This window comes from Cannabis sativa, chromosome 3 (genome assembly GCF_029168945.1).
Source record: "Cannabis sativa cultivar Pink pepper isolate KNU-18-1 chromosome 3, ASM2916894v1, whole genome shotgun sequence".
NCBI classification, from domain to species: Eukaryota; Viridiplantae; Streptophyta; class Magnoliopsida; order Rosales; family Cannabaceae; genus Cannabis; species Cannabis sativa.
The window spans coordinates 5,290,990-5,306,906 of record NC_083603.1 but is presented as its reverse complement, the minus strand read 5'-3'; the positions used below and the strand labels follow the sequence as shown (position 1 = coordinate 5,306,906).

Here is a 15,917-nt window from a genome sequence, read left to right as displayed (position 1 = left end):
TATTTTTTTGTATTTAAATTTTACAAAAATTATTAATTGGATTCTTTGTTTTTTAAAATAACAAATTGAACTTTGTATTTTTTAAAATGGTACAAAATAGTATCTGAACTCAAATTTCGATAATGTTTTTTTAGTATAATTAACTTGAAAATAATTTTTAACACAAATAGGTACAAAAAATGTACTTAATCTTATCATAACAATTCTAGATCAAATTATTATTAAATTTTATTTAAACAAAAAATCAGTTCAAACTACTATTTTGTACCTTTTAAAAAAAAAACACAACATCTCCTAAAAAAAACACAAAATCCAATTTATTATTTAACAAAATAAAAAACTCAATTAATGACTTTCACAAATCACAAAATTTCAAATAATATTTACTCTTAAAATAATATTTATACCCTCACAATAAGGTACACTTATATACACTTATGTGAGTTTCTTTTTTCTTTTTCATTTTGTTTATTTAAAAGTTTAATAATTTATTAGTTTAAAGTACAAATAAAATAATATATTAATTTTCCAAAAAAAGAAAAGAAAAAATTGGAACACACAAAATTGATGTTTCCTCTATTCCTTCCTTCCTTCCACATCCCCTAACCACAATAAGTCCATGACACACCAAATATTTACCTTTCAACCTTTTTTCTCTCAAAACAAAAACAAAATATATTCAAAAAAAAAAAAAAACCATTTTTCAAAATTAATTAAAATAAAAATATTACCTATTTTCCATTGAAGCTCAAAACCAAAGCTTCCTTCCTCCCCAAAAAAAAAAACCGATTTTTCCCCCAAAAATGCCTCCGCATCAGAAATCTTCATCTTCCTCTTCTTCTTCTTCATCTTCATCCCTATCTCTTTCGTCTAAAAAAGAAGCCATTTTCATATTCTCATTGGTTGTTCTGTGGTACTCATCCAACATAGGTGTTCTTCTCCTCAACAAATTCTTACTCTCCAACTATGGCTTCCGATTCCCAATCTTCCTGACAATGTGCCACATGTCAGCTTGTGCCATCCTCAGTTACTTCTCAATTATTTTCCTAAAGATCGTTCCTTTTCAGATGATCAAATCTCGTTCTCAGTTTCTAAAGATCGCAACTTTGAGTGTCGTTTTTTGTGCCTCTGTTGTTGGTGGAAACATTTCTCTTAGGTATCTTGCTGTGTCGTTTAATCAGGCTGTTGGTGCAACGACGCCGTTTTTTACTGCCCTTTTTGCTTATTTTGTTACCTTTAAGAGAGAAGCTTGGCTTACCTATGGTGCTCTGGTTCCTGTTGTTACTGGGGTTGTCATTGCCAGTGGGGTAAGCCCAATTGTCAATTATATGTATATATATATATATGTATATCTATATATGTATATGTGTGTGTATAAATTTGGAAACTTTCTTATCTGGGGTGTGATATTTTGGGATAAAGTTTACTTTTTTAAGGAAATTGGAGATCTGTAGTATGTATATATTAGTGTTTTTATGAGTTATGAGTTTTGTTTTCTGAATTTCTGAGATCTGTTGTTTGTTGGGTTTGATTTTTTTGTTGGTAATTATATGTGTTTGAGGTGAAAGATTGAGACTTTGGTGTAAAGCTATGTAGTTTTGGACAATTGTTGTTCTTTTGCTGAAAATTCTAAGAACTTGTTTGTTATTGTATTTTTTGTAATTCATGTTTTATAATAACTGAATAATGTAAATAATAATCTTTGGCTAAATTTGTAGTGAGATAATGATGCATAATGTTATTGCTGAGCTGAAGAATCAAATAAATTGTTTTCAGGTTTGATAATTAGGATTAATCTTCAAGTTTATTTGTATAAAGTATTGTTTTAATCCTAAGCAAACTTGCTACTTAATAAATAAAGGGTCTTACCAAAAGATTTTATGTACATATGAGTTTGGCATTAGTTTTTATTGTGACATTGCTATATCTACTTTTTTATGCTTTGTGAACTAGACATAATTCTTGAGCTTGTTCCCTTAGATTAACTTGTAAACAATGCTCGATTTCAAAGGATTGTTGTCGTATGGCGTTTGTTATTGTGTTTTTCGACCTGCATTGCTTCGTGTTTCAGTTAAACTATAATAACAATTTCATGTTTGGTGAGATAGGGCGAGCCGGGATTTCACTTGTTTGGCTTCGTAATGTGCCTAAGTGCAACTGCTGCAAGAGCCTTTAAGTCTGTTCTTCAAGGCATTCTACTTTCTTCCGAAGGGTGAATACTCTTTCTTCTTCTTTTCTTTTCATTATGTTAATATTTATATATATTTCTGTATGTTTTTAGTAGATTAGTCTTGTCTCAGCAACTTAATCTTAGTAAAATGCAGTAATATTTAACATGAAGATCTACAATACCATGATCTTCAGGGGCATGATTTGGTACATGAACAATCATGTGTCTGTTAGTAAAATTAAACATAATTGGACAAGAATCTTTTAGGGGGCATGATTTGATACTCGTCAACTTTTGGGGAAATTTTAACTGATCTAACACAAGTAAATTTTAGATAATTCTTGTCCTTGTTTTTGGTCACATTACTCTTTTATGAGAATTCACTTGTGTGTCTATGCAAGTGAAAACATTTCTTCTTATTGTAAATTACAAATTTTGTTTCCCACAAAATGCAGCTGATTTATTTTCTTGTTTTGGTATTTTCTCACTAGTTTTTGAATATCATAAACTTGCAGGGAAAAGTTAAACTCAATGAATTTGATGCTCTATATGTCCCCAATCGCCGTTCTAGTTCTATTGCCCGCGTCGCTTATAATGGAGCCAAGGGTTATAGAACAAACATTAAACCTTGGAAGGGAAGATAAATTCATGTGGTTACTTCTTCTTGTCAACTCAGTATTAGCATATTCAGCTAATTTGTCAAATTTCTTGGTTACAAAACATACAAGTCCTCTAACACTCCAGGTTCTCTTTCCTTCTTTTACCCTACAATTTAAATTTTCCCATATTTTTCGCACTTTCAAGTGACTAAAAAGAAGGTTCTAAGGATTCACAATCAGTAAATTGGCCTGTTAAAGTACCCCTATAGTGTTATGAAAATAGTTCATATCTAATTTTCATGCTAAATTTATTTTAAGAGCTCAGATTTAGGACGGCCCTGAGATTGAGTGAGTCTTAGGAAAAACGAAAAATTATTAGACCCTTTACTAAAAGAAAATATATTTTTGGGGCTCCTGCTTTTCGATGTCTCATTAAAAACCAACAATCATTTCATTTCTGTTTTTCGGTTTTCATTGTAACTTTCCTTTTTCGAGCTAATACCATTGCGTGATCAGGTATTAGGCAACGCAAAAGGAGCCGTGGCCGTAGTTATTTCCATACTTCTATTCAGAAATCCGGTGACTGTCGTTGGCATTGGCGGGTATACGATTACTGTCATGGGAGTTGTTGCATATGGAGAAGCGAAAAGGAGGTTTAGATGAGTAAAGCTTCTGCATTAACCAAGTCTTAAAACTCTGGTTTTTTTCGGTTTAGTGAATTCATTTGAAGAGGTAGTGAGATTATTTGCAATTGCAACTAGTTTCTTGGTGAAAATTATTCCCATTTGAGAAGAAAGAAAAGAGAAAATGTGGTTTTGTTGTATCTATTATTTTTATAGTTCAAAAGAAACATATTTATATGCTTCTTTTGTAATACATTGTTATCATCCTACATAGAATATTTCATTGTTAACATATTAGTAATGTTATTATTGAGAACTCTATTCACTAATATAATTTATTATTCTACCAATATATTTATGTGTTTTTGTAGGCTTAATTTTAACTTTAATTCGGTTTGACATAATCTTTATGGAATCATCGTTATAGTTTTCATGTTTAGATTTTGGTTACCAAAACTTTGTAATGCATAATACAATTATTGTTACTAAAGGAATTAAGGTCACCTTTTGTTAAAGGTAATAAAATGGAATGAAAAAGAAAAGAAATAATCTTCATTCTATTATTTTGTTTGGTTGCATATTAAAGTATTGGAATGACATTTCCACTATTTTGGTGACTATTTTGGTGGAATGGTTATTCTAATTTAAAATAAAAGGAAAGATCATCCCAATGCAAGATTTGAAAAAAATTATTAATTTTTTTTTTCTGCATTTTAAATTTATATTCCATCCCTATTCCAATTTCAATTCTCATTCATATTCCTATATTTTTATTCCTCCCAACTAAACGTCACTGGTTAGAGATAATGGAATGGAAAGGAAAAGAAATAATTTTCATTTCATTCTTTTGTTTGGTTGCATATTAAAATATTAGAATGTCATTTTAATAGAAGGGTATTTCCCACTATTTTAGTAGAATGACTATTTCATTTTGAAATGGAAGGAAACGTTATTTCATTTTTTTATTAATCTTTTTTATACATTTTAAATTTTGTTCCATTCTATTCCTATTCTCATTCTCATTTTTATGTTTTCATTCCTCTTAACCAATCGCCACCTAACTTCTATACCAATGTAATTAACATTAGGAGTGTTCATAAAATAGCCGATCCAATCCAATCAATCCGCACGATCCAATTTTATCCATTCTGCAAAGTGCAGATATCTGCACTTGCGCGGATTGGATTGGATTAGAAAATTTAAAATTTGCACTTATGCGGATTTGATGTTGATTGACATGTAAAAGTAACTGATTCAATCCACACATCTTTATAAAAAAAAATTAAAAAATTATAATACATATAATACAATTATATTTCAAAACTTAATAGATCAAATGTATATTCTATTCTTATATATAAATTTTTTTCTACATACAATTTAAAATAAAAGTATAACATTTTTTTATACATACAATTTTTTTCTTCCTTTGAATATGTTATTTTATTTTGTTACTAGTTATGTGTAAAAAAAAAATCATAAATATTAAATAATTTAATATTAAAAAATAATAAAATTAAAATAATCGATCCAATCCGCACTTTTGCGGATTGGATTTGAGCTATTGTGCGAATCGGATTGGATCCAAAAAAATGAAATACGCACTTAGTGCGGATCAGATGCACTATGAACAAAATAGTGCGGATTGGATTAAATAAACACCCACTCATTATATAAAAATAAAAGTATTTTGATATCCTTCTTTCATCAAAAGATTTGGGGGGTATATAATCTTAAAACATATATTATCGGTTTTTTTTTTCTTTTTGCTTAAATTGGATTATATAATATGTTTGATTGTGATATTCTTTTAATGGCTTATAGTAAGTTGGTATTTTATTTTCCATGATGTTTATATTTATTTTGGATAATGATTAGTTACCTAATAATGACAATGTCATTTCTAATATCTGACTTGTACTACTATTACAGTAGAACCTCTATTTAAGAATACTCTATTCAAGAATAACCTCTAATTTGTTATAAAAAAATCAAGTCCCGATTTGGGCCAGTTATAAATAAGAATAACCTCTAAATTCTAATTAGTTATACATTTTCTAAGTCCCGTATTAACAAAGTATACCTCTATATAAAAATAATTACATCTTAATAAAATATATACATGTATTTTATAAATTTATTTATGTAAAATTAATAATTTTATTTTAAATTATAATACATGTATGAAATTATATTTACTCTAAAATATTTCTATTATGATATAGTATTAATGATTATTTATTATTATTATTACATTGATATTTTTTGGTTTTTTAATTTTTTTTTTTTCTAGTGTAACTCTATTTACTTATAACCTTCCAATTAAAATATAATTTACTTGGTCCCAAGTGTATTTTTAGATAGAGGTTCTACTGTACTATTATTACTATTATTGTTAATCATGAATTACAACATGCTACGTGTGGTCATATAAGGCAAAAGACAAAACCATATATACCTAAAGCAGACTAACTCAAATGAAAATGTTGATTCACAAGAAAGTAAACTAAGAAGCTTTGGAAGGAAAAAATAAAATAATAAATAGACCTTAACACCACTCTTGAGTGCATTATAATTTATAACATCAAAGTATGTTCGAAAGAAATACTTAATTTGGTAGAGATTCTTTACTTTATATTAAAAGGTAGAGATTTGAGTAGGAATAAGAACCAAAATTTACTACACTGAAAAAATAAAATAAAAAATGGACTTTTGTTAATGAAGTTAAAATCACTAATTTTGAAAATGTTCTTCTTTCTTTTACCAAATAACTTTTTCTTTTTCTTTAGTGCAATTATATTAAATTTCCTTCACCAAGTCAAAATGAACCAACTCTTACAAGTTTCAAAAATGAAGATATACTAATATAAAAGCATTTCAAGCACCATTACTCGAACCAAAAAACATATCTAACATTCAGAACCATAGCCTACTAAAACATAGCTCAAAACAAAGAAACTCCAATAAGTACATAAGGCGCAGTGACAACGATAAGGAGGAACCCGACAACCCACAACCTTGAACCACGACCCACATCTTGAAGTACGACGACATCCATATGTAACCGCCACTAGACAAGCTGGAAAGTGACACCAAATATGAGGCAAGAGTGCCTCACTTTAGATGCAGAAGAAATCTCATAACGTGCTAGAAAAGAAGCAAAAACCAATGGAGCGTCAACCAAACCACCCATACCAACAAGGCGATCTCGCCCTAGCCCATCATATCTCCTAGAGGTAGTACTAGTAGCAACACTCTAACTAAGAGCATCTCCAATAGAAATACTTTAAAGAATGTTTGATGACAATTTAATATATTTTAATAGATGTTCACCGTTAAAGTGAAAAAGAATGTCAAAAAAGAATATTATACAATGAAATTATTTACATTTTTTTTTCTTATTTTTTTATTATTATTTTGCCATAAAGTAAAAAAAATCAATTATTTAATAATTTCTAAAAATATTTACTATTATAATATTGTTAAAACAAAAAATGTCAAAAATAATATGACAAAAAGAAAATATAATTCTATATTTTTAATTGATGTGAAAATTTTTAACACCAAGAATGCCACCATTGAAAATGTTTAACACTCCAAGCAAGGAAGAGAGAGTCCCCTTTCCCCTATTTTTTTTTTTTTTTTTTTTTTGCATGATACTTGACCCTTGGTTTTGCAATTTCTTTTACCAAAAAACTTAAAAATCATAAACTTGTAATGACTTTATTTTATGAGAAAAGAAACTTGTAATATATAATAACCTATTTTCAAAATTGTTAACCTCTTCTTTTTACAAGCACAACAAAGGAGAGGGCAAATATAACAATTTATTTTCTTCTACAATTACTAAAACTGTAAGTGCAAAATACAAAGAATATGTTATCATCACCAAGGCTAGAGTTGGCTAGTTGGGAAAGGGATTCAAAATTTTCAAAACTCATCTTCTTCATAGCCAAACTCGTAACCATCTTCTTCCATGTTCCAATCATGAATCCCGTTGTCGTATCCTTTGTTGTATCCTTCTTTCACATTTTCAAAATCTGAGCCTGCTTCATCATTATTGTCCTCGATATCTGACTTGTGGTCTTTATCGTTAGGGCTGAGGCCGTAAGAGTCTTCATCCTTCGATAATTTGGGAGCTTTATTTGCAGGGGTTACCTATATATGAGGAGAGATGAGAAAAACGAGTACGATTGGTTAACAATAACAAACAATAATTTTAAGACTAATTACAATTCAGGAGACAAAAAACAGAGAAACTCGCAAAATTCTTTACTATTTATTCGATTAGACTGAGAGATGAATGTCAACTTACATCATCGAAGACCTTCTCCAACATATCGAGGTTGACTTTTGAAAGTAGTCGCTGTTAAGAAACAGTTGAAGCAAATCAGAAGAGAAATATGAAATCTGATTATATCTTGACATAATGTAAAAAACAAGAAGCAGAATCCAATCCAAGAAAGGCTTTTTATGACCACTTAATTTGTTAATTGTTTAACATGAGCAAGCATATGATTGATTCTATGCAACTGAATTACCTTTTTACTTAACATTTGGCGCGCTGCTTCTGCAGCAGTTTGAGGATTGGGATTAGTATCTTGCTTCTTGCTCCTCTCCTAGTTTAGAATAAACACAAAAACTTCAATAACCTTGAAATTGGACCAACTAATGAAGAATCGCAATGATAATTATAGGACCAAATTGCCAGAATTAATGTTAATTAGGAAAGGACCTTTTTCGGCTTTGAACTCTTGTCGCCATCCCCACTACGCTTTGCTGCCTGTTCCTGAAGATCCATATCGGTACCACTTTGTTTAGTGTTATATCATATTACAATACAAATGAATTAGTAATCGGATAATAATAAAAATGAAATTCTAACCTCCAAATGTTCTCTGTACAAGTCTTCCCAGATGGCCGTCTTGTAACGTGTTTCCTCCTCATTGTTAAGGTATCCATTTACCTTTATAAAAATAAATAAAGGTCCATAAAACAAACAATATACTTCAATTTCCAATCTGAATTATCATCTAACCTTATTACAGAAATTACAGCATCATGAAATGAGGTGACATACCTCTAAATCATCGATATCAGAAAGGCCATCATCTGATCCGTCACTAGTAAGATTACTTGTAGAAGTAAACTTAGAGGCCTTATCAGAGGTGTCATTTGACATTCCATCTGCAGCAACAGCTAGAAAAACAGTCACAGAATTAATCTGAAATGTATTGTAACAAGAAACATAACTTAAACATTCCAAAATCTACAAAACAATATAGCTTACTGTCAGACTCTACGGTTCCCAATTTTTCTTTATGGTTCATATTTTGGTCACATTCAGATGAAGATTCAACATTCTTGTTCTGAAATAAACATAAACATGTGAATGTTAATAAATCAGAATGAATGATAAAATAAATACTTGATACTATTTGTTTTAAGGCTATGCAGACAACATTATAAATATAAATACAAACCCTTCAACTTAATCTATAACACAATCAAATCACTAATTTTTCACCAAACATTGTAAACAAAATTAGTCTAGACCGAAAATAAAAAGAGAATATAAAAGTGAGAGAGAACAATATGGTGATGGAAGGCAAGAAACTAACTGTATTATCCACGTGATCGGTTGTTTTATCAACGTGATCCATTGTTTTATCCCCTTGCTGGAGATCAACTTCTGAATCATCTGATACAGCAGCTTTATTGGCAACTCTTATTTTTTCAGCAAGCTGGAAGGCAGGAGGATCTGCTCCACCACTAACTCCGCCAGAAATTTCCACAAACTGCAATGACATAATATTCACACATGAAGAGCAGAAATAGAAAAACAGAATTTCACAATTGTGATGAGCAGTTGGAAACTTACATCTCTGAAACAACTCTCGCATAGCCCATGGGCAAATGGAGGTGGAGCTTCTTTACTCTCTTTATGTTGACAAAGCAACTCCCCAGACTTATGGGGACCAATAGGTGACAAGTTCGATTTTTTTAGCTCCACAGCGTTATTGTTTAACTCTTCAATCTGTTCAGAAATATTCACTAAATTATGTACTGAAACTAGAAACCCAAATGTAGACATGTCCAAAGATGAAGATAATTACTCATCACCAAGAATACTCCCAACAGTTTACACAAGTAATTCATAAGCAGCTCAGTTAACTGAGTAATTAACTCAGAGACTGGTAACCAAGATATTGCTTTCACAATACACTTATTAATTAGGTTATTTAAGATTTTTATCCCCCGAACTATGATCTATGCATTATTGTGCCCCTAAATTTTTCAACCCATTAAAAATGGTCCCCGAACTATACAAAGTGTTGTAAATTGGTCCTTCGGTCTAGTTTTATCACACGTGGCAAACAGAACATGGTTATTTAGACAATTGTCACGCCAACGTCACGTGCATAATTAATTTGAAAAAAAAAATATAAAATTTAATTTTTTTTAATTTAGTTTTATGCAATTTTTTTAATTATTAATTGATTTTTTGTTTAATGATCTTTTAAAAATACATAACTTAATGTTTTTTAATTTTAAATTATACAGGCACTGACAATAATAAATACTATGTTTGGTGTGATTTTTCATTTATGTTGTTAAGTTTTATCCAATTTTTCTTTTAATAAGTTATTTTATTTGTCTTAACATTGCAAGTATTTTTTATATATTGTTGTGTTATTTTGTACGGTAATATTATTATGTTATGTTAATGTTCATTAGTTTATTATGTAAAATTTTATCTTTTGGAGTTGACAAAAATTTAACAAGTTTGAACAAGATCTCTCTCCAAGTATTCGAGTTAGAGATAAGTTTCTATCTTTTTTTATTTTATCTATTACATTATTATTGTTATTATTATTTTCATTGGTATAATATGTTCTAATCATTATTATTTTTTTCTTTGGTTTTGTAGGGAGGTTCACAGATTAGTAGCAGTTAAACTTATGTAGCTTTAGTGGTTGCACTGGATTGGTCTCTTGCATCGGGCTACCTAATAAATCTTTTGAGTCTAGTTGATTATTTTCAATTACTGTATTATCTAGGAGATCCTTCTTTTTTGTTTTGAAGTAGGATCTTTCCTAGATTTTTTTGCTAGTTTGCTATCCAGTTTTCCTGAGGCATCTCTGATTCATGTTTATTGTACACATGAATTAGCAGTTCGTGCACTCAGGATGGATGATAAACTAATTTGAATAGATGATTTTTCATCTTTTCTCTATGTATAAACTTTTGAATATTTTCAATGAAAGTTCATTGTCAAAAAAAAAAATACCTGGTATAATCCTTATTGAAATATACATGACATCAAAACAATACAAGCACATATGTATCTCAGAAGCGATTATACCAGGTATTACAGTGTGAAAGAGAAGAACAAACATGCAAGAGAATGTCACACAGAAGAACTTACAGTTAAGCTCCCTGATTCTGTGTTCTCGAACTCAATCAATCGTTTTCGCAATGTCACTTCACAAATATGTACAATTTTTACCTAGTAAAAAAAGAGATCCATCAGTCACAGTATATACAGACATTTCTAGTATAAAACACAAAATAAATAAAAAGTCAATTTCTTTCTTTCTTGGTAATCCAGAAGTTATTCAGCAGTTGGCACAAACAAATCACCAATTTATGATTGATTCATGGTACATGAATGATGAAATATTAAAAAAAACAAACTGCAGACATTATAATTCTACACCTTAAAAATTGTATTTCAAAAATGTAGTGTATATTAAAATGCATAATCATTACAATTACAGCGTTGCTATACAACAACTTAAGGTGCCTAAACAATTCATGAGTCGGCATTTTATGTACGGTTTAGTGGGTGCGTAACACCACTTATTAAATTATAATAAGTAGGATCGGATTTTATGTATGTCAACCATACATAAAATGTCATCTCATGTAGTGTTGGCTACCTTATAAGAAAAAAAACAAAACAAGAAAAAATATATATACAACATTATACTTGCAATCCTTAATAATAGCTGGACTTACAACATCTAATTTTGTTAAATTATGACCATGTGCGAGAGCAGAGATGTATAATGCTGCGCCACATAACCCGCTTGGCTTTCTACCTGTCTGTATAATATGTAGCTATAGTAAGATTCGCATGCACGTATATTATCTATACCTGCTAATATAAGAGTCAAAAAAAAAAAAAGGAAAGAGATGCAGAGGTTCACTAGCTAGTAAGATTCATGGGTTCTAAGGTTTTTCTCATAGCAAAGGACTTTGGCAAATATATAAAGCTAGGCAGAAACAGGTAGCATTGTAGGAGAAATTTGGTTAACTTGGTATGGTACTAAAGGGCTTTTATTGAAACACTTTTGTAATTCATTGTGTGGTGCATTCGTGTAAATGTATCATGTTGTAATACTAATCTAAGAGTTGGGGCTGTAGCAAGATTAATTCTAGATTTTTATAACAAAGGCGATATGCAGTACTAAATGCCTTCCTTCATGAATGGAGATGAAGAAGCAGCTTTTAGAAACAAAAATAATCTATCTGCTTAAATCGTACCTGCATCCAGTCTCGCTTCATGCTAGCTATGATGCGCATTGCAGTTCTGGAAACCTCGACATCTTTTCCAGCTAATAACTCTAGAATCCCGAAAACAAAAGGGAAAATTTAATGTTGCTTAAAAAATAACTTAAGATGTAACACATTTCTAAAATACAAAGTCAAACTAGTACTACTATAATCACTACAGAAGCTTCCAAAAACTGGAATCATCTCATCATGTGGAATATGTTTTTAGTAATAAAGTAAGTACACAAAGTGCAGAAAAAACTAAGAGACTTAAACTTACTTTCGGTAAATCGAGGAATAAAAAGAGTAGGATCAATGGGTCTCTTAATAATGTTATGCTCTCCAAGGCTTAACAGTTGACAAAGCTGCAAAAAGGTAGCTCCGACCACATACCTACATATGCAAACAGATACAATCACTAGTGCACGCAAAAGGTGATGTTTAAGATATCATATATCTACTTATTGTTGCTGAAAACTCAGTCAATAATAAATGTAGAAATAGAATTGCTTACTTACACATTTATACTCAAAGCTTCTGAAAAGTCAATGAGTAGGTACGGTTTTGGTGGGTTTGAAGTTCTGCATTGCAATATAGATTCCAGCAAAGGTTAGTAAGTCACATTAAAAGTAAAAACTTAATAGTAATACTACTTGTTTATATGACAATGACATTCTAGTGAATACCAAAATTATAGCAAGTGAGTTCTCTGAGATTATATGGAAAGCAGGAAAATGATTTAACTAAGTCTAGATTCTAGATGAATGAAAACCGATTACATTGATTTCCATAGCCAAATGAGATCTCTAATATCGAGCAGAAAACAATGAAATCAATAACAAAAAGAACTCACCGACATGCAATATAGATACAAGCAGCTGCAACTTGTGTTGTCCTACGGCCTCTTGTGAAATTGCGTTCAACTGCCATCTGCAAATTAGCCATATCATCTTTTGGATATAAAAATACATGATATTTGAGACAAAAGAAAAGTGAGAAGAAAGAAAAAAAAATTAAGCCAAAAGCTCACCTTATAAAGTGAGAAAGATGGCCCAACCATAGCCTCATCCATATTTAAGAGCAAAACTATATGCCTTATTTCATCTCTTCCTAAGAAACAGAACAAAAAGATCAAGAGTTACTGGCGGGACCCGTAATTGCATATAGTAGAATCTTGGACAAATATCACTTCAAGAACCTCACACCAGATTGTACTTAATCATCACCATCAAACCACAGAAACTAGATAAACAAGTAACTTTGTTCAATCATTATACATATATGCCCACTTTAGAACGGATCATTACTATGGTGGTTTCCCATAATCACTAGACACTATAACTTCTAAAGCTCAGAATGAAGGGATTATGAAACACAAATACATAATCTGAGAATTTGAATTAAATAAATAAAACATGTACCCTTTTCCAAAGTCCTTCTAAAGGAATCCGAGACTGAACTTGCAATGGATTTAACAAAGTTACCAGACAAGTGGCTCTGTAAAATAATGATAATATAATAAAGAAAACAAAAATCAAACTCAAGGAAATCATAAACAATGATAAAAATGAAACCCAAGAAAATGACACACATACCTCTCCTCCAGGACCTTTAACAAAACTAGGCTCCTCGGTAAAGAAAGCATCTGAGATAACTCTTCCACAAAAATCACAACATCTTTGGTTTGAAAAAAAAAATATATATATCAGATATTATACAAAGTTATTGCAAAACATGTTCTGATTCTTGTTTCTCTTATAAGTAAAAATATAAAACAAACAAGTAAAAACGATTCAGCATCTTAGAATAAGATACTCACATTCTGCCAGTCTCCTCAGTAGTAGGGCAGTCCTTTTGACAATGACTACACCACATTCTACATAAACAGAGAAACCCAAATTAGATAATATATAAAAACACATTCTTCACAATTAAAACATCAAAATTCACACAAAACAAAACCAACCAAGAATTTAATCAAAACATTCATTCAAGAACCACCCAAAAATCAGCTATAAAGCTTCATTCACTCATATACATAAGAACAAGTCTAGCTGATTAAACAAGCTTAACAAGAAGCTGATCAAGGTCAAAATTTATACATAATGATTTATTTTGACACAACAATAAAGTAATGACCTTTATCAAAACAGTTGTAAATTACATATTGGCATGTATAATCTAGTTATAATTTACTCATCTTTTTCCCCCCAAATTGACAAACCATGAAAAAGCAGAGATTCCATTTCAACCTCCAACACTGATATACAACCCAATATTTTTACATACATACATGCATATACATAAATTCAGAAAATATTTTACATAAAGTCTCACAAAAGATTCAATCTTCAAAGTTAAAAACCCAAAGCTTAGTTAGTGAGTGATACCTTATAAGGGGGTTTTAAGAAGGAAGAGGGAGATCTGGAGTTGGAAACTACCAGGGCAGTTAAGAGGAGGTAGCTGGTCGACTGAGCTTACAGCAGCCACGGTGAGGATGACCCCACCGGAGAGAGACGGAGGCCGGAGACGGTGGAATGGAGGGCTCCGAGAGGAGCAGAGAGAGAGAGAGATGAAGTGGATTTGGTTTTGAGGGGTTTAGGGAAGAAAGTTTCACACAACGAATGAAGACGTGATTTTCTGCTATATATATACCTTTTTGCAGCTTGGTCCTCTAACTTATCATTGTTTTATAAATTGATCCTCTGCTGTTTTTTTTTTCCAAACAAAATGATGTGAAGAAATACTCTTAACTTGCGACATAAATATTAAGTTTAATTTCTGTAGATACTTGAATGTTAAGTGTTAAATATTAAGGAAATAGGGGGCTTCATCTAAAGGCATGGGACAAACTTTGCCTCCCGAAATCCATGGGCGGGCTTGGGTTCCGGAAAACAAAGGAGATGAATCAGGCCTTTTTGGCTAAATGGGGATGGAATATTCTTAATGGCAGTCAATCTCTGTGCTGCAAAGTTCTATCTGCTAAATACCTCAAAGGAAAAGATCTTCTTACCTGCAGGTACAAAGATTCAGATTCTTGGTTCTGGAAAAGTGTGGTGAAGGCTAATTCCATCTTGAAAAAAGGAGCTTGTAAGTTGATTGTAAATGGTCAGAGTACTAAGATCTGGGGAGATCCCTGGATCCCACACCGGAAAGGTTTCTATCCGAAACCAATTGAGGGAACCTCCCCCAACTTGAACTATGTGTCTGATCTTCTCTTAAATAATGGGCAGTGGGATACTCAAAAGTTGTGCGAAACATTTGATAGAGAAACAGTCTCAGACATTCTCAAAGGGGGTCAACCCTCTGGTAGTGGCTCTGATAAATGGGTTTGGACGCTAGAGAGTAAGGGGTGTTTCTCGACTAAATCAGCATATCTGGCTCAAGCTTTGGAAAGAGCTCCCCATTGTGATGTCTCCCCGAAGCTCTGGAATAAGTTATGGAATAGCAAAATCTTAGAGCGCCACAAGGTTCTGTGGTGGAGCATCCTGTCCACTGCTCTCCCCATTAGAGCGGTGATTGGGAAAAGATTCCACATAGATGACACTAGCTGCCCATTATGCGGAGTGGGGGAAGAATCTTTTGAACATCTTTTTCTTTCTTGTGAAATGGCTTATCATCTCTGGCGCTCCTCTCCCTGGGGCATATTCCCAGTGTGTGACACTGGCATTCGTGTTTGGGACTGGGTCAAGTTTATTTGGGATCTAAACAAAAGAGGAATTGACGCTGATGCAGTTTTCTTATATGCTTCGATTGTTGTGGATACTATTTGGAGAGTGCAAAATGAAAAGGTCCATAATAACTGTTCTCCTGACATAAAAAAGTGTATTGATAATATTTGTACCTCTTATGCAGATTCTCTTGCTTCTTTGCTGCCTAGCCCCACTCCAGATCTCAAGGAAGTTTGGTCCCCTCCCCCTCCGGATTGGATCAAGCTGAATTGTGATGTCAAGGTGGGTCTAAATA

The 15,917-nt window shown here is 31.6% G+C and overlaps 2 protein-coding genes across 3 annotated transcripts; one reads left to right on the top strand and one right to left on the bottom strand.

Annotated features, from left to right (window-relative positions):
* Positions 1–532: 532 nt before the first annotated feature.
* On the top strand, positions 533–3,742 carry LOC115710106 (UDP-URONIC ACID TRANSPORTER 1). Its single transcript, XM_030638440.2, has 4 exons — positions 533–1,307; positions 2,109–2,212; positions 2,686–2,914; positions 3,286–3,742. The coding sequence occupies exons 1-4, from the start codon at positions 804–806 to the stop codon at positions 3,430–3,432; spliced, it is 984 nt and encodes a 327-aa protein (XP_030494300.2). The 5' UTR covers positions 533–803; the 3' UTR covers positions 3,433–3,742.
* Positions 3,743–7,114: 3,372 nt separating this feature from the next.
* LOC115710074 (uncharacterized) lies at positions 7,115–14,593 on the bottom strand. 2 transcript variants are annotated; one of them, XM_030638398.2, is made up of 20 exons: positions 14,342–14,593; positions 13,771–13,827; positions 13,547–13,628; positions 13,373–13,448; positions 12,982–13,061; positions 12,805–12,881; positions 12,470–12,532; positions 12,232–12,344; positions 11,943–12,022; positions 11,415–11,501; positions 10,822–10,902; positions 9,274–9,429; positions 9,014–9,190; positions 8,683–8,761; positions 8,473–8,591; positions 8,278–8,358; positions 8,128–8,181; positions 7,934–8,011; positions 7,708–7,758; positions 7,115–7,550 (listed from the first exon to the last, which is right to left on the bottom strand). In XM_030638398.2, exons 2-20 carry the CDS (start codon positions 13,824–13,826, stop codon positions 7,323–7,325), a joined length of 1,818 nt encoding a protein of 605 aa, XP_030494258.2. In that variant the 5' UTR covers position 13,827; positions 14,342–14,593; the 3' UTR covers positions 7,115–7,322. The 2 variants fall into 2 exon arrangements, with proteins under 2 accessions (XP_030494258.2, XP_060967516.1); XM_061111533.1 differs by lacking the exons at positions 13,373–13,448; positions 13,771–13,827; positions 14,342–14,593 and having other exon boundaries at positions 13,547–13,565.
* Positions 14,594–15,917: the final 1,324 nt, after the last annotated feature.